Source organism: Eulemur rufifrons, chromosome 23, assembly GCF_041146395.1.
Source record: "Eulemur rufifrons isolate Redbay chromosome 23, OSU_ERuf_1, whole genome shotgun sequence".
Taxonomy (NCBI): Eukaryota; Metazoa; Chordata; class Mammalia; order Primates; family Lemuridae; genus Eulemur; species Eulemur rufifrons.
Genome location: NC_091005.1, coordinates 18,377,063 through 18,402,185, shown reverse-complemented (window position 1 = coordinate 18,402,185; position 25,123 = coordinate 18,377,063). Strand labels below are relative to the sequence as shown.

At 40.9% G+C, this 25,123-nt stretch overlaps 1 protein-coding gene across 1 annotated transcript in view; it reads left to right on the top strand.

Annotated features, from left to right (window-relative positions):
* Positions 1–23,032, top strand: part of ADAMTS18 (ADAM metallopeptidase with thrombospondin type 1 motif 18) — a 123,406-nt gene extending 100,374 nt beyond the window's left edge. The window contains exons 17-23 of the mRNA XM_069456401.1: positions 5,993–6,134; positions 8,346–8,472; positions 11,420–11,624; positions 14,046–14,228; positions 15,991–16,203; positions 17,934–18,081; positions 22,917–23,032. Coding sequence (XP_069312502.1) covers positions 5,993–6,134; positions 8,346–8,472; positions 11,420–11,624; positions 14,046–14,228; positions 15,991–16,203; positions 17,934–18,081; positions 22,917–23,032 — 1,134 coding nt within the window. The remainder of the gene's footprint in view (positions 1–5,992; positions 6,135–8,345; positions 8,473–11,419; positions 11,625–14,045; positions 14,229–15,990; positions 16,204–17,933; positions 18,082–22,916) is intronic.
* The last annotated feature ends 2,091 nt before the right edge of the window (positions 23,033–25,123 follow it).

Below are 25,123 nucleotides of genomic sequence, written 5' to 3'. Positions count from 1 at the left end.
ATGTTGTTAGAGTTAAGATGTCAGATTTTAGAGTTAGACAATACCAGAGACTTGAGTCCTGATGCTGCCACTTAGGAGCTATGTGACTTTGAGTATTGGTTTGTCTACACTATTGAAATATTAATGGTGCCTTCTTCATAATATTGTTAATCGGTTTTACATGAGATAATGCATGTTGTACAATGCTTGACCTGGCACACAATATGCATTTAATAGACATTGCTATTATTATTTTTAAGGCAATCGAAGACATTATTGAGGACAAGAATCAAGTTTCCTAGCATGCATTAAATAAAAAAAGCCAATCTTTAAAATCTATCCATAACTCTTCATGGGAAAATTAGGACAATGTCTTGAAAAAAATAAAAAAGGCCTTAAATAATGAAACAAATACAAAACTGGTTGAAGGATTTCTAGAAATAGTTTTAATATTAAATGTTAAAAGTGGGAGCAAAAGGCAGAAAGTTAGTTGCCCAAGATTGCTCAACATGTCTTTTGTTTTAACTTTGTCTGCCGTGAGCAGAAACTGGCTCCCCCTCCGTCAAGGGGTGGTTGGTAGGTTCCAGCTCCTGTCTGTGGTTTTCCAACTTAAGAAGCTGTAAATTTTATAACTCTGCACCCTGTGGTCAAAGCTGGTGAGTGTTGTGTCTGAAGTCAGGTGGTTCGTGTGTTAAAGGTAGACATTAAACAGTTCTACTGGGGACCTGGAAACATTTAAGGAGTTTGCTTGCCAGCTGTAAATTAGAGACTCGATGCCAGTTGGCTGGAAATTTCTCTGGATTAAGTCCAGTTGAGTAGACCGAATCATTGGCGGTCTTTCCAAATTTGTGCATTTAACAGCTTGGCTATACACTGTGACGCGCATAATACTGGTGGTTCAGTAGTGGCATTATTGTGATACTGTGCCATCACTGGAGGGATGTGGTACTCCTGTGACCCGGAGGGTGTTTGTATCCTCCACTAGTGCTGAGAAAAGCAATTGACTAGTCTTGACAAGGTCATTGAAAATGCTTTAAAATAAATCTGAATGCTGGGAATTACATTTTCAAATGATGTAGTGCCTGAGAAGTGTTCCCTGACATTCATAGAGGGAGGGCATTCCTAACGGAAGTTAGAATCTTAGCTGTGCAGTTCTGGATGCATCACTCCAAGGTTTCCTGTTTCCCCTCTTCACTGGAAGAGGCTTTCTGTGGTTAAGATGAAGGTATGTACTTAGATAGTCATATAAACAAGGCCACCAAATTGAAGGCTGTAGACTTCCTCCACGAAGAGAGTCATTGTTAGACCACAAGGTCATCTAGAATTTGAAAATTCTTAAATTGTGTCTTAAAACTGTGATCCAGGTGAGAAAACCTGGACCTTGGTTTAGGCAGGGCTGGCTTCCTGGGCACGTGACCTGCAAAGTAGTGGGAGACCTTGTGCTCCGAAGGGCCCTATGTTCCATTTAATGCTCTGCTGTCACCATCTGGAAAGTCTTAATGTTTTCCAAAGAAGGGGCCTTGAATTTTCATTTTGCACTGAGCTTTACAAATTATGCAACAGTAATTGAAGGTGGAATTGATTTCTTTAACAAAATTCAGTCTTTCTGAGAACAGAGGCGAAAGAGAAGCCTACAGAGATTCTATTACCCAGGTGGACAGTCTGTCTCCAAAGGATTAACTATGTGCAGGCATCGAACAGTAAGAGATGAGATGCCTACTGTGTGTTCTCTGTTTGTGGCCACTGTTCTTCTCCATACAGGATAAAATACAGAGTAGAGAATATATTAGTCATCATCAAAAAGCAAACAATATATCGTAATTGGCACATACTCAGTTTTATATATTTAGTCTTGGTGCCTATTTGTTTAAGTTTTTACTTCCTTTAAGAGGCCTTTATGAGCTGATGTTAAAATAAATTCTTACGTCAGCTTTCTGCTAGTTTATACAAATATTGTCTTTCAGCCTACATGATTACACATACAACTCTGCATGTGGATTTATAGCTACATTGACATTAAAGACAAGCCTTGAGTCATGTATTTTGTAAAGTCGAGAGGCTTTTACTCACTTACACGTTCATTGAATTCATTAATACGTTCAACAAATAAAATATAAACAATGTGCTCTATATGCTACTGGCTATAAAACTGTAAGAGTAACAAACACACACACAGCCAGCTACTGTGTATTTTACGAGTTAGTCATTTAAAGCTGCATGTTTCTGTGAACGTTTGCAGTAAATTGCGCAAGTTATTTCTCTTCTTGCTTTGGCCAGATATATAAATTTCTTATGACCTTGATAATACAAAATGGATTAGTTCCTTTACTGCCATTAAGTATTCTGATCAATGATATTGTTAGTTTTAGCTCAGGCATTTTACTTTGCTGAGGATCTTTTCATATTTTTATTTCAGTTATCGGGCAAGGGAAGTGGGAATCACAATAGGTTGTCCCTTTCTGGAGGCGAAGGGCAGCAAGGGGAATAGAAATCCTCAAAGAACTTCAGTTCTTTTTTGTTGCTTTGTGGCTGAGAGCATCACCAAGATACGTTATTAGTTAAATGACAGCTACAAAACTTCTTTAGGTGGTCATGTGATTCTCCCCACCCCCAGTATCACAGAAGCATTTGATTTCTCTTTATGGGTTCTGTAGCACTTGCTTTTAACCAAAGTAACTGTCACTGTATTGTTTCTATATGTGGATGTGTCCCATCTTCTTCACTGGAGGATTTATTTCACTTGTCCTCTTCCCTAAAGCACTTTTCTCAGTGCCCTGTTGATGGACCTCACAAGAGAGATGACGGTGGGTGAGACCAGGGGAGCAGCAATAACAACAAAGGTCATAAGATATGAGAGATGTTGAGAGTAAAGATATCACCATTTCCTGATTGATTAGATGTGAGTGTGAGAGAAAGAGAGTCATCCAGCATGGCTCTAAGTTATTATTTTGACCTGAACAATTGGAAGGATTGGTCCCCATGAGATGAGGGAGGAGCAGCCTTTTGGGGGACAGGGAGGAAAGTGACAAGTTTGATGTTGGAGGCTGATCGGCCTTTGAAATATTCAAGAGGAGATGCTGAGTAGGTGGTTGAAGGTGTGAATATGGCAGTCAGAGGCTGGGTTTCATCTTCAGCTGTGTATCCAGTATGGTGGCATTGGCCACACATGGTTAAGTTTAAATTAAAAGTTTTGTTCTTGAGTCACACTAGCACATATAAGTGCTCAGTAGCCACATGTGGGGCCATTGTGGCAGTGAGATAGTGGAGGAGGGGAGAGGAGATGGAATCGGTGCATAGTGAAGGACACAGACTTAGGAGCTGGGACAGGGCCTCTCGGGGGACAGAGGTGGAAGAGAGGAGAACGTGGACACAGACATTAGAAACAGGGTTGACAGTGGGAGATTGTGTAAGTTCTCTTGTTGGTAGCATTGATAATTTTTTATGGTTGGCTTGAGTGGTAGGCCTGGGGGAAACTTGACATCTTGGTTGTTTTTGTTTAATGGTGATGACGCTTTTATCACCATAGTCTTTCCCTTAAACACATTTTTGTTTGTTAAATGCATCCTGCTGTTCACAGCAACATTTGTAAATGTTTTGCAATGAAACCACATGCCATGTATGGCTTAGGCTCTAGAATCTGTCTAAAAGGTGAAAGGAGAAAATATGCCAAATGCCTGTTGAAAATTTGTTAAACCACTCTTCAATCACCAGAACGTAAGTCCTGGAAGCTCAAAAGGCAAGAATTAAATTGTTTTATGTAGTTTTTTTTTTTTTTTTTGCATTTTTCACTGGGGATCTATTCCCCTATGGCAGGAGAAATTAGGAGCTCGTTTCAATGGGGTGGTGCTGGAAAGTGGAGATACCTAAGTGAAGTCCTTTCTCTATAGCACTTACACTGAAATTTGCCTCCATTGCATATATGTGTGATGCGACCCTTCTGTATTGTAATACCAGCCTTGTGGGCCTCAGCTCACCATAACGCCTTTGCATTGTACCCATATTGTATTGCCACACATGTAAATATGGTACATCCATTATCATCTTCCATATAAGGTCCCTGCATTTTTGTTGCATAAAAAAATAGCAACCCAAAAGTGTTGCATTTGAGATAGTGCTTTTATTGAAGTAGTTGAGTTGAACTGCTGTCAACCAACATCAAGATCATTTTCTGAATGTAAAACTCTTCTCACAATTCTAGTTTGATCCTGAATAAAACTCAGCTTCCGTAGTAACTTAATGTCACCGAAAAACATTGACAGAAACGTTGCAAAAATGCCAAATAAGCACAGCATGTATTCAAAATGTATGAAATGTTAACTTGAATGCATGATCCCAAGAACAGATGTATGACTAAGCTGAAAAAAATAGGAAAAGCAAAAACTAGCAAGATCTTCAACACTAAAAGACTTCTAGAACTTTGATTTTGAAAAGATATTTCTTGGCGACTAATAAGAATTTGGCATTTTTCCCTTTGGATGGTACTACCTGTTGTGTTTTGTATTGGTTGTATGTTGGATGGAGGTGGCTGGAACACAAAACCATCTATTAACATTTTGGTTGTTTCTGGGAGGCACCGAGATTTGTCTTGTTGCACTGCAAAGTGGTGTCCATACCATGGAATCTTAAGAGTTAGCCATAATATTCTTAGAGACGTTTAAGCTAATAGCAAAGTGGAAACCAAGCCGTAGCATCCCAGAGAGTGGTCTGGTATAACGGAGGTCCTTGAACAGCTTCCACCCACCCAACTCTAATTGATGTGGGATCCCACCAGATGGAGATAGTGCCAGGGGTTCCTATTTTTAACTGGCAATCGGCTTTGCCTCTTGGGCATGAATGCCCACTTATGGTGGTAAAAAATTTTCCACAAGACTCATGGAGTGGGAGAGAACCAGCTATTTATATTCATGCTTTGAGCTTGAAAGGAAAAAAAAAAAAAAGCAGAGGAGCAGTTAAGTAAACAAGGTACCAAGAAGGGAGACAGATTCGCTTCTTGCATCAAAAACAAGGTGATATATTGCATCATTCGGGCACATTTTTGTTGGAGGCCTTATTTAAACTCATTCCCTAGTCACTAATGTGATTTTGCACAAGTTCTCTCTCCTCAGCTTTTTTTTTTTTAATGAAAAAATAGACTGCTACATTATAGATTTATTAGAAGAATGTTTTGAGACAATCAATGCATTAAAAATGCTCAGCAGAGTCCCTGGCACCTGGGAAGTGCCTAAGAAACAATTGTTCTTCTTGTAGTAGTCAGGCTTTGTAGGATAAGATTTATCCTGAGTCCTTGCCTTTCTTGAGGTTAAATCCATTCCAGTGCATGTATTACCTATCCCTGATTTGGATCATATTCATTTACCTGCTCATTCAAGGATACAATTGACAGACACATTCTCTTTGTGCAAATCATCTTTGGAATTTCTATTGGAAACCCATTTGGATTCTAAAGTTGACAATAGGCAACTTGAAGTGGGGTATTCTGTGGTTTCTGGAGTGCTTCTCATGTTCCCTGCTTCTACTGGCACCCAGGGGAGAGCTTGTGAGTTGTGACCCAGGATAGATCATAAACATGTATACCTGTAGATTTCCTGTCAACTATTATCTGTGGGGCACCATGGTATTTTGTACCATGCTAGGTTTTCAAGTTTAAGTCAGGGTTGAGACCTAACAATATAACCTTTCTTCCTTCATAATTACATACAAACACATGCCCACACGTGTGTGTGTGTGTGTGTGTGTGTGTGTATGTTGTAGGCTTATGGCAAATGTCAAACTACGTTTTGCTTTTTAGCATCTATGCATGTATCTAAATCACAGTTTTGATAATATGAAGGTATGTATTTTCAAGTGTTGTGGGAAAACTTTAAATCAACGTAAAACATTTGGGAACAATGAAGTAAACCAACTGTAAGGTCCAAATATCATGTAAATATCTTTACAATGGTCAGCAAGATTTCTGGAATTCCGTGGTCTGGCCTATATCCTGATCTCTTGATTTTTATCTCCTACTGTCCAGATTCTGATGCAAGGCAAAAATCCGGGCATAGCTTGGAAGTATGCACTCCCCAAGGTCGTGAATGGAACGCAACCGGCCACGAAAAGACACACCCACGCCTGGAGTACAGTGCAGTCCGAGTGCTCTGCTTCCTGCGGTGGAGGTAGTTGATTACCTGGCTCCAAGTTTTCCAAGCCTGTCTCTTCTTAAAGCAAGTTCTTTCACTGCAGGCTTCCTTAACACTGGATGGTTTAAACAAGCCACCCAACAACTGTCTTTTAAGAGAACCGTCACCATAAAAAGCAATTATTATTGCACCATTTCAGGATTTTTCTAGGCAGAAAGGAACCGATTTTCATAAAGCTCAAATCAACCAAGGCTCAAAAGTTATGCCTCTGAAACTTATGGGAAAAACATGTAAAATGTTTGTTTATTTATAAATATAAGCATATGTATTTTTAAGTGTTCAGCTTATAGCTTAGTTTCCCCCAATCCTGACTTTTCTGTTGTTATAAACCTCCCCCTGGGACTTACAGAAGGTAAGGTCCAGACAAGGGAGAGGACATCCGGGACCAGCTGAAGACAGCTGTTGGAAGTGTGAGTGTCCCCTCAGGTGTCAGGTCAGCAAAGTTAGTGTCAGAGAAATAGGTTACATCTGAGAAATAGCCCTGGCAAGGAAGGAACAATAGCAGCCATCCACTCAGCAAGTAGAAGAGCGGCATTTTACGTAGATGTCAGAAATGTAGCATATTTTCGGGTAAGTCAGTTGTTCTCACACTTGCCCCTTTGGGAGGAAGAATAAAATCCCATATATAGGTCCCTGAAACCAAAGCACGAAGGTTGGTGACTCATTCCCTATTATTCCAAGCACCCGGTGACAGTGGGTCTTCCTTATTGGGTCCATCCCACTACGCAAAATAAGGCCTCTTGGAGTCAGGGATGAAGCAAACATACAGAAAATGGAGAAATTCTTATGCCTGTAAGGCCTGTCTTCAGGTGTCCATGGTAATTAGCAAAATACGAAGAAATACTTTTTAAATATTAATATATATGTAAAATAATTAAAAGGTGATACATTTTTACTAATAAATATTTTAAAGGCACCATGCTATAAAGAAGAAAAAGAATTTCCCACAATTTTTAAGTCAGCAATAGCCAGTGTTAATACTTCGGTCTGTGTCACTTTGTCTTCTTCCCTGTGCAAACATAAACATGTTTGACAGACTGAGACACAAACCACAGTGTCATTTTTTATTTTTTCTTTACTGAACGGAAATAATGATAAAGACATATCTTTGCACTCGACCCTGTTTCGCTTACTCTTAGATTGTGAGCAGGTTTTCATGTAGCAAACGTTCTTTGAGAACATTGCCAATAGGTTCCTGGGATTCTAAGGAGAGTACAGTGCTTTGAGAAGGAGAGAAGTTTGATTCGTTTTCTATTTACAAGGTGTAAATCCTGCCAAGAGGAGGCTGCAGGAGAAGTGTGTTGTACCCCCACCTTGCGTTGACTTAGCAAACTCTTCAGGTGACTCACAGACCATGCTTATGTCCTAAGCACAAGAGGAGAAGAGTCCAAGTGAATAAATTCTATTGAAGTTAACTACTAAAAATTTTGGGAATTTCAAGGTGTTTTGCTAAGTGCCTCTGGAAAGCAAATCTGCTTCAACCCCAGGAGCTGGACTAACTGCTAATCGTTGTAGCAGGAGTAACTTTTTATGAAGGAAAAGTACCATGCAAATAAAAGCAAACACAATTCAAAGGAGAGGCAGCATCCTTGTTTGGGGAGCTAAAAATACAATTATTTCCAAAAGAATTGATGCCTCCGTCAGGAAGTCCTGAAATGAATTTTGAAATCAGACAAACAAAAGAGAGTCCTGGCAGATAGGTATGAATATATATTCAGTGAATTCAACATTTTGCTTATGTGAGCATCATACTGTTATGGAAGTATAAGGTGCTTCATAGCAAAACAGAGTCTAAGGGTTCCCATACGTAATTCACCAGTGATTTTTCTTTGAAGAACATTATCCATTTGATGTGTGTAAATGATTCAAAGCTTGGTGGGATGTTTTCCATTATAGTTACTCTGTTTCCAAAAGGTTGTATTTACCATTTTACGGTTCTAGAATCCACATCAGTTTTGAAAACTAAGACTGTATTAATGCATGTTAAAATTATTAAAATATGAACTGTAGTATCTTGGGGGGGAAATGGAATTCAAATGAATTTAAGATTTTATCAAAAGAGGTATTTTCACAAAATCTTTGGATTCCATTTCTAAAATAAGATATCACAGTACTGATAAATCAGAAGCTAAACTTTTGAAATAGTTATCTGTAGTTTTCACTTTGTAACTTCTGATGTCTTATTAGGTTACATAAGCGTAAAGGCCATTTGCTTACGAGATCAAAATACTCAAGTCAATTCCTCATTCTGCAACGCAAGAACCAAGCCAGCAACTGAACCCAAAATATGCAATGCTTTCTCCTGCCCGGCCTAGTAAGTCATCTGGAAATGTCTTTCCGTTTATATTTGTACTTGTATGCCTTTATTGTTACGAGATGATGAAAGCCTACTTTTAATAACTTCTAATTGAAAGAGATGCAAAGGTAGATGCAATGCCTAAAAAAACAATAGAAGAACAAGATGGTTGAGGTCGAAATATGACTTGAAAAACACACATTTGCTTAAAACATGGACTTGACTTTGGCTATACAAATCTAACCTTGGGATATGAAGGTGTCTTTTTTGAAAAAAAGTTTTGCATAAAGATTCTTCTGCTCTGAACTGAATCAAACAGATATTTAAACAACATAGAATCCTCTATTAGTTAAATTTGCATGTGGTTGTAGGTTTAACTTTTATATAAGTCATCCAAGAATTTACAAATCATAATACTATGCAGACCATGAAACCCCAAATGCAAATTACACAGTAGTGAGACACAAAAAGAAAGAGGTATAGGCCAAGTGGTGAGTCCATTCGCTGATGGTACCCTCTTGTGGGACTCAGTGAGTTTGTTCCTGGATTGATTTTAGCCACACTGTTTTTAGAACACTAATTTTAAGTTATCTTCCCAGCCAAATGGAGTTTCTTTTTAGGTGATTTATCTTCTGCCAAATATATTTATTCACCAATGTTTTAGATCATCTTAATAAGTACTGTTTGGTTTGTGGTGATACAATCATATTACACTCTCTCTCTATATATATATATGCATATTTTTTTCTTTGTAAATAACAGTGCATTTGCCATAATCGTTTGGGGTTTCAGCTCTCCACCAATCCTCTATGCCCATTTGTCAACCAAGTTTTTCTCTTAGGCTGTAGGAACCAGATGTATCATGGACACAAAGAGGAGAAAGAAATTTGGGGAGCTTCCATGGATTTTACTCTTTTGCTAAGAAAATAACTGGTTCTAAGAAATATGCCAGTGGCTCTAAGCTATGATTACCAAACAGTGTTATTGACCCTTGTGGAGTAATCTCCTATTTAGGTGGTGAGGTGTGTTTACATACCTGTAGGGGCATTCAATACACTTGAATGGTGAGCTGATATTTTGAGCCTCCTTCCCATCATTGATTATTCCAGCCAACCAAAAAAAGGAACCCTATTTACATGTACATCATGAAAAGGGAGAGAGCCCAGGTCATGGACTTCCCTGATAACTACATGTCAAAATGCTGTTCCATGCAGTAACAAATTTACTGGCTATGTAAGAGCAGGGACAGCCCCTTGCAGTGGCCTTGCAGAGGGGTAATAGTGACATAGGCAAGATCTTCTGCCCACTTCCATTATTATTTCTCAGTATTTTCTGCTGGAATAATGGGGCCTTTCAAAAATTATTCTTCCCCAAGGAAATACTAGAAAGAAAGGTTTAGACTCTTAGAGACATAAGGACAAAAGAATTTTTCCTCACTAGCTCCATTACTTTCTCATGTCACAAACACATCATAAGCACTTACTGTATACCAGGCCCTCAGCTGAGAACTGGGGAATGGAAACGAGTAACAGGTAGTTCCTGCCATCGATGAACCCACAACCAAATGGAATAGATGCTTATGTGAAGAAATAATTGAGATGCAGTGTAATCTGTGCTATACAAATGTTATGTATAAAGGAAAACTCTGGCAGATACAATGGACAATGTGGGGGTCTGAGAGCAGGTGGATGAGGGTTGAGGTTGGGCAGAGCGTTGGCCTGGGGCTCACAGGTGGAAGAACATGCATGTCTATTTGGGTTTTGCTCTTTCTGATTCTGTTACAGACTCATCATAAAGGGAAGAAACTTGAATTTGCTAGACAGAAATGCCCTTTTTATAGCCAAATGTTGAAACTAATAGTTTCATAATGTGTTCCTTATATAGCTGATTATAAGGTATAAATAAGTGTATGCATGAGGAATTATTCTATTTGATAGCATCTTTAAATAAGATAGTAAAGCTTATACAATGTTTTAGAACACATGTAATCCTAGAACTCGTGTGCTTAATTCTCTGAACTAAAGGTCTTTAATGTCACACATCTGCTTATAGGGGACACCAGAGAGAAAAATTATAGAAGTAGGCAAGGTGACAGAAAATCAAAGGTATGGAAAAAACATATTTGATGTTGTTAATATTTTATTTCCTAAAAAGATATTTAGAATATTTCCAATCCAAGATCGTGTTCAGACCTTGCTGCTGTGGCTCAGATGTGTAACAGTTATATGTGGTGCGTCTTATTTGTGCTGAGCCTTCAAATCATAGAATTTCAATTAATCAAAAGTAGTAGTTGAAAAGGATTAGTAATTTCAATGGATCATCATTCAAATATACACCAAGTGTCAGACAGCTGTAAGAAATGGGCCTGGCGATTTTTGAATAAAGAGCATGAGGGTAGATCATTAGCCCCTCAAGAAATTTAGGACTAACTGGAAATGTCATTTGGGGACCTTCTCTCCTACACACACATCTCCCGCCTTTTCTCATTGGAAGTGACCTGTTCCATTGGCCTCATTAGTGTACTTTGAGTTGACTTCCACTGCAGCACTTATCAGAAAATATTGTCTTTATTTGTTCGCATACCAACCTTTTGATTGTGTTGTATGTTCCCTAACGGAAAGAAGCCTGCCTCTTTCATTTTTCCAATCCTGATGCCTAGGAAAATCCCAATCAATGTGGCTGAACGAACTGTTGTAGATATTAAAATGGCATGGGTCCCTTCCCACGCAGAGGCAGGAATATTTTTTTCCCCAGAACCATGTGGTAATTAAATGCAATTCTTTATATCTGGGTAACATGTGTGTAGGCCTCAACATCTGTCAAAGAACTAGTATAAATTGCCTTTATTGGTTCTAAAATTGATCTAAGGCTTTCATCAAGTGCTTAATCTTTCACAGTAACTGCTTTAGAAGTGACGAGACTGAGTCTCAGCTTCATTGGAAGTAATTTTCTTTTTCCCTGAAAGTTGGATGCCGGGTGAATGGAGCGTGTGCAGCAAGTCCTGCGCTGGGGGCCAGCAGAGCCGGAAGATCCAGTGTGTGCAAAAGAGGCCCTTCCAGAAGGAGGAAGCGGTGTTGCATTCTCTCTGCCCGGTGAGCACACCCACTCAGGTTCAAGTCTGCAACAGCCATGCCTGCCCTCCAGAATGGAGCCTCGGGCCCTGGTCTCAGGTAACTGGGAGAGACTTAAAATCATTGGTCTCATTTCTCATGCAAGATGCAGGTGGAGAAAATACAGGTGTCTTTACTCCTGGAGAGGCTCTCACTTGTTTACAGCTTCATGGGAATTGCATCGAGTTAATGTGGTGGTGACAAGGGATCCGCCTTGTAACTCATGGTTTTAGTGATTCTTATGAAACCTGAAGTTCAGGAACCACTGTCCCAGAGTTTAGCATCCTCCTTACAGGTCCAGAAATTAGAGGGTGGGGCTGTTTTACTACCCTAGTAAGCACAGCTGGAGAGGAGTTTTCAATGTAGAGGATTGGCATAGAGACCTGGCAACTGATTTCTCCAAAGCAAATGGAAAGGAGGAGGCAGAGGGAGGATGTTCCCCTCTTTCCTGTTGATGCAAGAGTTAGAAGACTATGGAGAGGAGTTGGGCATAAAATTTTACAGTTGGAAGAGGTATAGGATGACCTGTCATTCACCACTCAGAATTCCCTCTGAGGCGGAGGTTCTCAACTGGGGGTGAGTTTGCCTACCAGAGGACAGTTTTGATTGTCACATTTGGGGGGATGGGTGCCACTAGAATCTAGTAGGTAGAGGTGAATGTCCTACAGGACAGCTCCTATAACAGAGAATTCTTTGATCCAAAAGGTCCGTGGTGCTGAAGGGGAGAGACTCTGCCTTACAGCACCCGGGGGTAGGTGATAGCCCAGTTTCTGCCAAACCCTGGGTGGCTAACAAATTTTACAGAAGAAATTGTAAGAGTTTCAGTACCTGAACTATGAAGCCACGTGGCAGCCACTGCTCCCATTTCTGCCATGCCTTCCTTTAGGGTATTTTTTTAGTTCAGCAATGCACTAATATATCCCAAGGAAAGGTCAGAGTAAGCTTTTTTTTTTTAAACATTAGGACTATGTCAGGGAAATAAGGGGCTTAGGAGGAAGAAAGTGTCTTTGAAGTTGTTTAGGGGTACTTTCAAATGAAAGGATATATATGCATTTATAGCTGAGGGTAAATCTACTCTATTACGGTGAGTCTGGTCTTTCTTTGCAGTTAGGGATTTAAAGAATTGTTTTGGCCAAATATGTATGGTGGGCATGGGCAAAGGCAAACAGGGAGTTTCCAATGGACCTCATGAAATGGGCTGGAGTTCAGGGCATCTATCCCAAATTTCATATGAAAATATTTGAGCATTTTTTTAAAGTTTGACTGCTCAAACCATGTGTCCTTTCGAGAAGTGGTTCATGACTAACATGAAAAGGGGCCTTCCGAATTTGCTATTGTAACCTATTCTTCCTTTAGAGACCACGTGTCTAGGAATCCAGTGTCGGATTTTGCCATTCTAAAAAAGAACTGTGAGCATAAAATGAAAATTTTATTAAGAATTAACCAATTGGGAATGATGTATGTGAATGAGCGATGATATGTTGAGTGGTTTATTTCTGTGATCCGGCATCAAGTGTATGTGTGTGCTCATCTCTACTACTTACTACAGCTGTGCTGGTGACCTTGGTCAAGATGCCCAAGCACCCTGATGTGCCATTACCTTTTTTTGTAAAAAGGATAATAGCACTTATCTCATGCTTGTTAGAGAGTTGTGTGATACAGGCTCTGGTACTAATGCTAAAATATGCAGCATCATGTGGAAGGCATTAATATTCTCTGCCACCATGGTTTGCTAATTATAGTATTATTGCCATTCCCTCCCCCATTTCATGCATGAGAATTGACAAGGGTCCTCTGAACAGCCAATATGGTGCCCCAGCTGACTGCCTATGATCGAAGGTAGGAATGGTGATACAGCCCTTGAGGCCAAATCTGAGCTTGGAGCCAAAGTGTTTTAAGTGACCGTGGGAGAGTTTTTGTGAGGCTCAAAAAAGTAAGTGAGAGAGTAAGTTGCCCACCCTGAAGATGTATATTATGGAAACTTATCCACAAATGCTTGATGAGTACTTACATATTGTCCCCAATAGTGAGTGTACGGCCCAGAGGCAGCAGGCGTTGGGGCTAAGGACTAAATCTTCCCCAAGCCTGTTATTGTGCATATACATGTACCCATGTATTCTATTATTCTCCTGGTTGGAGATACTAGGAATCCTGTTTAGCTAACTGCTCAGGTCAACTCTGCCTGGTGCCAGAGAGAAATATACACATGGTAACACTTCAGAAAAGAACCTCTACTTCATAATGAACTTGACACAGCAGCTGCTGGAGATTTGGAAAGTGAAGGCAAATCATGGACAAGTTACAGGTTTTCCTAGGCCTCTGGGTGGATTTCTCCTGCTGCAAAGGACTTTACTGGGAATTTTGTTCAAATGCTTAAAAATAGAGTTGCAAACATTTTTTTATATTAGTATGGTCTCAGCATTTACCCAGAAAAAAATCATCTGAAGCATGCAAATGACATTTTACTTTTTGCTTCTCCAGTGCTCCAAGACCTGTGGACGAGGAGTGAGGAAGCGTGAAGTATTATGCAAAAGCTCTGCTACAGAAACCGTCCCCGAGAGCCTGTGTACCAGCGTCCCCAGACCCGGGGCGCAGGAGGGATGTGTGCTAGGACGATGCCCCAAAAACAACCGGCTGCAGTGGGTCACCTCGTCGTGGAGTGAGGTTTGAGTTTAGACGCATTGTTGGAGTTTTTTTTAGCTCACCTACCAGTATTCAGGTTCACAAAACTCCTTTCTGTAGTACACATGTATATCAGCTACTCACTCTATGTCAGTTCTTCCCTCCTGATTTTTTCAGCAAACATTGAAAAAGCACATGTCACGCTGATGAGGTCTGGGCCTGGGCAGTGGGGCCACAAAACTTCATAAAGCACACATAGAAAAACATGATAAGGAATGCAAAGTGCTGCAGTAGGAGTCTCTGCTTCTGTAGGAAACCTCGAGGTGCACCCCAAGACGGAGTTCTTGGCAGAAGAGACTTTCCAGAGAGTGTGAGGCTTAAGGATGAGCAGGATGGAGTTGGGGAGAGGTTGTTGCAGACAGAGAATCCTATGCACAGTAAGGATGGGACAGTTGTGGTAAAGTGGCAAACTTCATGAGGACCAAACCAGGAGGGCCTTGGGTGATATTCTAGAAATATATTCTATAAAAGTGGGGGAGCCAATTGAAATTTTAAAGAAATAGAACGTTTTCATTTTAGAGATGGGAAAGCCTTTATGTGGCTATTGCAGTAATGGAGACAGAGGATGAAAGTGTTTTAGGGATGGAGAGAAGCAAGGGTGTTGAGTTTCCAACGAGGCCACTGGGTACCTGCAGGCAGATGCAGGGGTAGGCGAAAGAGAAAGATGTGAAGATGTTGCCTAGATCCCTGGCTTGGGAAACTAGGTTGAATTCACAGACTTAGGAAACATACGGAAAGCAGCTAGCGCAGAGGATACAATGGTGACAAATGATATCTCTACTTTCAAGGCATTTATAGTCTGATGCCAAGATTGAGAAGAAAAAAAACCAATAAGGGGGAGGGTGAGGTCCAATACAGGGAGGGGGCTTTTACTGTAAGTGATAAGCATATGATTTATGCATGTCCATATCACACATGTTATAGCAATATGTCCATCTCTTCTCCATACCTGTGGTAAGAGATATTATAACCAAATGGCCAAACACCAGGGCTTGAATCAGACTTACCCTGTTTTAATACGGGTGGGACTTTGGGTTAGCCACTGACACAGCTAAACCTCGGGAGCTAACAAGTACACCTCCCTCATAGAGTAGTAAGGGTGAAGGTCACGGTCGTCCTGTATTGCACACAATATTTACACTCATGCCAATTTTATTGATATATTCACTTTACCAGATCCCATATGTTATTCCATAATACTATTTACAATTCTTTTCAGAACATTTTCTTACGCTTATTCCACCTTCCTCCCCCTGCTCCCTGCACGCCATAACACAGCATTAGGTTTAATCTCAGCCAAGGGTAAACATAAAAGACAATTATCTGTTGTACAGTGGTTCTTCCACTCACATGTCTCTTAACCCTTTTCTCTGGGCCCAGACTTTGGAGAGGCCTTAGGTAGCCCTAGACCCACAGGTGTTTCACCCCAAACCTGTGCATCCAAATAGTTCTCTGATCTCATCCTTCTGCCAATTCTAGGAGTCTCACACTCATGTGGCATCTCAAGGTTGCTGAACAGTGGGGCCTCTTTCCCAAAGTCACAGAGTCTTTAGCACCATTAAAGAGAAAGTCATTCTAATTCTCTTACTTTTGGTTTCCTCACTGGTAGCATAACAGACTGGGCCCTTGATACCACACCTCTAATTTCAGGTGGATGGTAGAACCTGTATCAAAATGTATCTGCCCAACAGATGTGACTAGGCAACTCTGCATTCTTAACATGTCCCTTCTTGGTTGGCTCTAGTGTTCTGCAACCTGTGGCTTGGGTGTGAGGAAGAGGGAAATGAAATGCAGTGAGAAGGCCTTCCAGGGAAAGCTGATAACCTTCCCGGAGCGAAGATGCCGCAACCTTAAGAAACCAAACCTGGACTTGGAAGAAACTTGTAACCGAAGGCCTTGTCCAGCCAGTCCAGTGTACAACACGGCAGCCGGATGGTATTCATCACCATGGCAACAGGTAGGTGCACTTAGATTCCGGAGGTTTATATTCAAGGGGGCTGTGGGAAAGGAGGCGTTCTGTGAAGGATTGCTTTTAGTCCACTGACAGTTGTCCAAACATCAAGAACCAAGGGCTCAAAGTCTGAAGGCAAAATGCCCTGTGGTCTTTGATCAGTTCTACTGCCTATATGACCCAGGGCAGGTTACATAATCTGTAAACCCCAGCTTTCTCAGCTGGTAAAAAATGAGATAATGAATAAGAGACACTTTGCTAATGTTGGCTGTTGCTGCTACTAGTAAAACCATCACTGTAGCCTTCTGTTTAGAAATGCTGCTCACAGTCTTTACTCATTTGCTTCTTAGTAATATAATAATAGCATTTGTCAAACCCCTGCTATGCACTTTAGTAAACTAAGTACTTTCACTTAATCCTTGAAACAACCCTACTGATGGGCAGTGTCATCCTTACCTTGTGGATGAGACAGGTAATGCTCAGTGTTGAGCAATTCACCCAAAGACAGCAGATTGTAAGCTCATCAGTTGGGACAGGCACCCTTCTGAGAGGATGTGGATGAAGCTTGGGTCACATCAGGTTGCTTCCTATTGGCTAGGCTTGGAGTGTGATGCTAGGGTGCAGAGAACAGCTTGTCTTCAGGAATCCAAAGCTGTGTTATAGGCCTTATGGCTTTCTAACCAATAGGGGCTGTGCATATTAGTGTGGATTTTTTGTAAATTTTTATAATTGATTCTTTTAAGATTAAGATCAACAAAAAAATGCCAGTAGGCCCAGACTCTGGCCTGTTTTTATAAATAAAGTTTTATTCGCTTATATAGTGCCCACCACCACTGAGTTGAGTAGTTGCAACAGAGACCACGTGGCCCACACAACCTAAAATATTTACTGTCTCATACTTACTTAGGTGATTTGATGACAACCATACAGCTATATTTTCCACCCCAACAGATTTTTTTCTTCCTGACTACCAGGCCATCTGATGGTGAGATAAAGCCTTCATCTGTCTGCAATAAGATTAGGGGGAAAAGGGATAATATAGTGAATTTTTAAACCAAGACAGCAACAACAAAAAGTGAATTTAAAGTGCTGCATTTTTCCCTGATAATATTTCCCTTTTTTCTGTTACACACATGAAAAGCTAATATATTTTGTAGCTGGGTAAAATAAAGCTGACAGTCCTTGTCAGTTGCCTATTTTTTAAAACTTTGGATTGGACAGTGAAATCACTGACTTCTAAAAAACACTAAATCCACCATGCTAACTCAGGTTCTCTGGGCACTGAAGATATAATTCCAAAGCTGCCTCAGATGATCTTTGTTGGTCCTAATTTTGGACTATCTCTTCCACTGTTGCATCTGCAGAGATGGCCTGGAATTCCTTAAATACTGTGATTAATTCCCTGGATGTGTCTGTATTTGTTTCTGCATTCTTACGGCAGCTTCTGTATTTCTGGAACGTCTCTTCTTTATGAGTCACTTAACAGAGGAAGACACATACTCTGGGGCTGGATAGATAGCATTTGCCTAAAGCCCTTCTCATCAGATGAAAGGGCTCACACTGGTTAGGATAGACTCTGTGGCCAGTAAGCATATGGGCCTGGCTCCAGCCAATCTTCGTGTCATCAGCAGGCATCTTGGTACTGTCCTGAAGCACAGAGCTTCCACTTGATGTCACTGACCTCAGGAAAGACGCTTGCCAGCTGCATGGATCTCACTCCTTCATCTTTCCCACAGTGCTCAGTCACCTGCGGGGGCGGCGTGCAGATGCGATCGGTCCACTGTGTTCAGCAAGGCCGGCCTGCCTCGACTTGCCTGCTCCGGCAGAAACCTCCAGTGCTGCGAGCCTGTAATACAAACTTCTGTCCAGCTCCTGAAAAGAAAGGTAAAGGGCTCTATATGCTTTAGAGAATTTTCCAAAAGCCCACTTTGTTTGGTTGTACAGCTTGCACAGGGCACAATGCTGGGCCAGTTTGTGTCAAAATGATCTTGTGTACCATTGACTTCCATAATGCAATACAGATTTAGCCATTACTTCTTACTCTGAAAGTAGGAAACAGTCATCTCTCTAGCTCATTTTTTAAAATTATTGAATAAACAAGTGAAAAAGTAACCACCACGTGTACCGTTATATTCCCAGAGATCATGCTAATCAGTGGGAATGAGAGTGAACAAGAATTGACCTCAAGGAGCTCATATTTTAACCGAGGAGACAAACTAGAGTCAATGACTGTGAATATGTATTGCCTTTGGACTGCACCTTAAATGTTTTCTTAAAGTCAGTTCCAATGAAGTGCAATGAGTACTGATGGGGAAATGGAAATTCAATTATCTGAGTGAACTGTACCATTCTTACTAGTCCAACTTATTTTAAAGTAATCTGACAAATACCAGGAAATATTTTTCACCTTAATCCAATTTCCTTGTGCTCAAAAATCAATTTCTAGCATGTAACTGCTGGGTTTTCTTTTTTACGTAGTCACGCCTTTTCCAGGACTGCCATGTACTGGCTCTCCCCTCACTGTATCACTTTGCATCTCTAAGTCATTGTTTATCTACGTCTTATAGTCTTAGCTCCAGGATGGGGCATCACTTTTCCTTCCTCTGCTCTTCGCTATCTTATCTGAAGCTTGCACAAAACATCTAGCAATTGCTCAAAGCCAGGTCATCTCCAGTTCTTGCTGGCATTCTACGTGGGGAAGAAATGGACATTTTTGAGCAAGGGTTCCTGTTCTTCAAGCTCCTGTCCTCCTTTCTTTACCATCCGTGATTTCTCATTTCCACCCTTTAGTCAGGTGGCCACAGATGAACCCACAGACTCAGCCTAGAAGACCACAAAGTGTAAGCCCCTCAGCACTTTCAGGAAGGCCAAAGGACAGTGGCCCATGGTGCAAATTGCTCAACAGGGAGGCCCCCGGTCTTATCATTTCTTGTTCACCTGCTATGACATCTGGCACTCAGTAGGTGCTCAATGTGTTATATGTATAAATACATGAGTGCCATGAGGTCCTGTACTTTAAAGCTAAGTCATTAAGCACATGGCACTCTTCTAGGGATAGAATAAAACAGGGTCCTGTTCTTAAGCTCCAAGGAGCTCAGTGTCTCAGAGGAGGAGGAATAATAAGTGGTAGTGGGTCATGAAGGTGGTCACTTCTACCTGTGGTACAGGAATGAGGAGTCGTCACAGGGGCATTTGAGAAAAGGTTATTAAAAGAGGGACTTCTCTCCTTTTGGAGAGGTAGAAGGCACAAACCCTGGTATTTCTTTGTGACCAAAAATGTGGCTTACAGTGTGCTGAGTTTGGGATTTTTCTCCTAGTTCTCTCATTCCTGCCCCAGATACAGGGACAGTGGTCAACCTGAACTACTACCCCGTGCGTCCTCCTCCTGTGTTAATCCACAGGGTGATCACTACAGAACCCACTGGGAGTGTACTTTTTGGCTCTAAGTAGTGAGCACGCTCATGGTGACACACGGAAGAAGATTCAATTCCCTGACTTTTCTCAGATTCCAACTATGGGCTAGGCCCTCTGCTGGGTTTCTGAGGGTACAGCCTTCCCCTTCACTATCTTATACTCAGGTGGCAGTTTCCAGCCGTAGTCACTCACACTGGGCCCTAGGCAAGATGATTGTACCCAGGTGGGCATTATTCTGTCTTCCAGAACAACTAAGCAGGTTTGCTATCCCTCTGGCCCCCCTCTGTACTGCCTGCCAGTTTCCAGGCATTCATTCTACACCATCAACACTGGATTTCCACATTGGGGAACCATCTTTATGACTTTGAACCATGCATATTTTATCAAAGGCCCTCAGCAGAGATACCAACTAGAAACTTGTCCTCACACTACAGTGTAACTGGTTGTATGTATCATCTAGAAGATGCCTGGGCTGCAGACCAGTGAGATTAAGCTGGAGGTGACCAGGCACTCAATACTGGTAAACTCCCCCTCATGGAATCCCACATCTTCAGAGGGGCAGCTTTGAGGGGTAGGAAGAACCAAGGACTCTTACACTAGCTAGAGAGCTTTAGACAAGTTTTTAACTTTCTCAGCTTTTTATAAGGCAGGGAAATAATGCTTACTTTAAATATTTAGTGCTCACTATAAATCAGGAACTGCTCTGGTGTCTGATTGGGGATAGAGCAATGAACAAAGTGTTCCACAGTCCCACCTTCAAACCACCGTTCCTTTTTGCTTCTAGATGGAAACAGACACCAAACCAACCAATAATATACAATGTCAGATGATAAAGTAGCAGGAATTAAAACTGGACCAGAGTATACAGTAAGAATGATTGGAGGTAGGAAAACCAGTTTAGATAGAATGGCCAGGCCTCTTGATGATGAGGTATTTGAATGGAGACCTCAAGGAAGTAAAGAAAATGAGCCATGGATGAGTCTAGAAGGAGAGAAAGAATGTTCCTGGTTGAGGGAACAGCAAATGCAAAGGCCCTGACACAGGACTATGGTACCAATTAAGGAATGGCAAGATGTTTGCAATACAACACACAACGTAAAGCGTGGGTTAGACAAACTAAAAGGGACCCTTGTAAGGACTTCAGATTTTACTCCAGTAAGACAGAAGCCAGTGGAGAACTTGGAGCAATAGGCTCTGGCCTGTAGGAAGATAATGGGCAGAATATGAGTTGCCTAGAGTAGAACAGGACTTGCTCACTCTTTGTGAGGAGGAGGTTCCACTAGAGCAAGGGCAGTAGGGAGAAGGGGTTAGATGCTGGGTGTATTTTGAAGATTGAGCTGATGATAATGTCTGTTGATTATTTGCATGCAGGATGTGAGACAAAGAAAGGACTCCTAGCTCTCTCCAAAGTCATTTTTAGAGATACCTCAAAGACCTACAAGTAGAACTATCATTTGATCCAACAATACCACTATTAGGCATCTACCCAAAGGCACAAAAGTCGTTCTGTGTTAAAGACATCTGCATTCGAATGTTTATGGCAGCACAATTCACTATTGCAAGGATGTGGAAGCAACCCAAATGCCCGGCAATCCATGAGTAGATTAATAAAATATGGTACATGTATATAATGGAATACTACTCAATTATAAAAAATGACAGTGCACTAGCACCTCTTATATTTTCCTGCATAGAGCTTGAGCCCATCTTCCAAAATGAGGTATCACAAGAATGGAAGAATAGGCACCACGTGAACTCACCATCAAACTGGCACTGACTGATCAACACTAAGGTGCTCACACAATAGTAATATTCTTTGGGGCTAGGGGGTGGGTAAACTCACAACTAATGGATGCAGTGAGCATTGTAGGGGGGGAAGGGCACGTCTCAAATCATGGTTGGAATATGGCAAAGTCATAACATGTAACCAAAATGTACCCCCATGATTTCCTGAAATTAAAAAAGATACCTAATAAATTAATATTCATTCAAGTAAAAAAAAAAAAAGAAATCAAATACTTAACTCATAGAAGCCAAAATAACCAGCTATTAGCAAGCCTCATTATAACTATAATCAAAAAGAGTACTTATACTGATAGCATAGGGATATAACTCGCTTCTGCTGGTGGGGCGGGGAAACCACACCCTAGAGCTGGTCTTGTCAGCCACGGTCATGACCGTACCTCTGACTCCAGTGGGACAGGAGAGCCCAGGGGAGAGTGTGTGGCAGAGGCATGGCATGAACTAGCTTAGGTTCTGAAAGGATCATGGGGCTACTGTGAGATGGAGGAAAGGGGATTTTAGGCAGAAGAATCAAGGCTTGAGGAACTCTAGGCAGTTCTGAATCATAGAATGACACGATACAAACTCGGAGCAGCAGAAAAAGTAGTAGGAGATCTCAGAGTCTTACATGCCACGTCCAAAGGCACAATGGGGAGTCACTGAAGGATGCCATTTGGGTACCTCTAGGGATGAGGGGGTGGGTTGAGTCAGAGCTTCAGGCAGCTTTAGGCTGGCATAGGAGGAAGGAGATAAGACATTCTAGCCACGAATGAGAATATTTTACTTATGTATCCTATAGACCCTAAATATTTTGAACTCAAAAATGTGCTTTAAGAATGTAATAAGATGCCTCGGCCCCAGCTCCTAAAACGTGCACCTACGTTTCCATAAAGACAATTTTACATATACTTTCACGAGCATTCTGTATCTCCTAAGGCCTGTCTGAGTAAGAATTCCTGATGTACAAGGTCCTGCTTCCAATATATAATCACATCTGTCATCTTACTTGAGCACCTAAAGAAATTAGCAAGGACTAGTATTGGCTTAAATTCGCTCATCTGTAAACTGGCTGTGAGATTTATCTAAGCCTACACAGAATGGTGGACGTAGACCTCAAATCCAGGTGTGTCTTGACTCCCAGTATATTAGGCTCCTCAATCTCCAAAGTATAGTTCATGGGCCAGCCACATCAATATCCCCAGGGTACTTGCTAGAAACATACAATGTCAGTCCCCACCCCAGCCCTTCTGATTCAGAACCAGTGGTAGCTTCCCAGCTGTGTGGGGAGAATCAGGCATTGATCTTGGACTAGATAGGACTTTAACATCCATTTTTCCCCACCTGACTAAATTTTGCTAATGGTTGCAGTCCTTTTTGGGATCTTAATCCTGCCCCTGTCTCAGTCCCCTACCAAAGTCCTAATGTGTAATGGGAAGAACTGCACAAGGTAGGTGGGCCCACAGTTTTTGTTCTTACCTTAAGAAAAAGGCTGACAGCATGCTGACTGCGTTTTCTTGTTTTAGAGGATCCATCCTGTGTAGATTTCTTCGCCTGGTGTCACCTAGTTCCTCAGCATGGTGTCTGCAACCACAAGTTTTATGGTAAACAGTGCTGCAAGTCATGCACAAGGAAGAGCTGAGCTTCGTGTCCACACCTCAACACCCTAGTTTCAGCCTCCTTTTGAGATCAGAAGCTGAGGACGGCAAACCATTTATGAGCAGTGGTTGAGGAGCTGGCTCCGAGGAACACACAGGTTGTCACCAAGCTCCTATTTCAATTCCCTGAAGCACATGGTACTCTGAAGCACTTGAAAATAGGAAGCGATGACAAATCTGACTTTTTAAAAAAAAAAAAATCTTTGGTTTGCACTGTTATATGAAAGAAGTTGGTGACTCACACTGAGATACGTCAACACTGATTTTGAACTTCAAAGGGTTTGATGGCAAAGACATCTGGTTTATAAAGGTCCTTTAAGACTTTGGGTCCAAGATAGACCTGGAGCAGTCATATGTGGATGGCACATCTTGCCTAACTGGGGCGTGGAGTTAGTTCACAGTTTCATAAACACTGTGAACACCCAAACCAGGAGAAGCCAAATGGTGCTCACAAGTATGCTTGCTGCTGGACTAGCAAGCTTCATGTTATGTTTATTTAGTGTGTGTGTGTCTATTATTTTGTTTAAAGTATATTCTGCTTGTAGAGAGTCTCCAAGACTAAGATTAACAACTTGAAAAGTATTCCAAGGAACATTATGAAAACAGGGCAATATGGACTATTGCAGACCTCCATGTGACTGACATTCATGTTCAGGACAAAACAACTCATGTAAAAGGCAAATATTGATGTCCTTCACATGAGAGCAACCTCATAACTTTTGGTGCTTACTGAACCAGTACATGGGAGGCCAGAGCCTGCTCTTTGGGAATGAAAAATTGAGAAAATGTTTATTTCTGGTTACAAAAAATCTAGGAGGCCATCATTTATAAAAACGCTCCTTACATATTACCAGAGCTGCTTGGAAAATTAAAGACCACTTGTGGCTTTTTCCTACCAACTGACATGTTTAAATTTTCCTGGGATTTAAGTAACAAGAAAGAACCAGTGGCAATAGAGAAATCCATCTGTCTTCTTGCTACGTTAATATTAATAAATCATCCTATACCAAGAGTCTTCGGTGAATAAGCATTTTATCATTTTTCAGAGACTATTTTCAGTCATCAGAAGCCAGCAGTTGGCAAGCATTAATGAGCTTAAGATCGTTCTCAATTGAAAAATACACCACGCTATTTTGCCAAAACCAAAGTAATGTGTGAGACTGTGCCCCCCTGTAATTTTTTCAGAAGTGGTTATAAAGGGCATATTTATATGCTTCCACTCTATTCCTCAACTTTTTTTGCTGAATGTAACCCAGTTTTACTTCTTTAAAAAGTCTCAGTTCTAGCTGGATTAACCAGCTCGGCATAACCAACTAGACAGTGGTTTGTTAAATTTAGCAGCATCCTTTGTTCCCACTCTAATTATAATCATGAGTTCTGGTACATAATAATTAGGAACTTCTCTCAATCTACTTGGCTTGGCCTACGATAGTGGCCATTTTATCATCAGGAAAAAAAAGGTTCCACACCACCACGCCCTTGCCCTCTGACACACAGCAAGTTCTTTGTTTCTTTATATAATTATCATTTTATTATTTTATGGAAAATTAATTTATTAATTAATAGCCTATTATGTGTTCTCACTTGCCTCTCTAAGTGATATTAATTTTGAGGAAAAATGTTGAATAAAACCATGGATTATAGAGAAAAGTCAAAATATATGTGTAATATTTAATTATTTTATAAGTTTTATAATAAAGTATTCTGTTTCTTTATCTTTGAAACTTGTTTAGTTCTTGCATGAGTTAGTGAGAAGTCAGTTATTTACAAGGTAATTTAAATGTGTAAATGTTGATCAAGAATATAAGAGATAAAGTCCATTCAATTAAGAATTTAGAACAAAAGAGCAGAAACTACTTTTTCATGGATGATTACACCGAATCTGAGAATACTGATAAGCCCTTTACAAAATCCAGGTTTTATGCCCCACATACCCTAGGAGCTTCAAGTATACTTTACTTAATATGACATCAAAAGCCAGTTGTGCTGGAAATTGTAGTCTGAATATTAAAAGCTACTTCTCTGTTCTTGACAGTAAGGCCTTTTTGTGCATAATATTCTATGCACAAAGACAT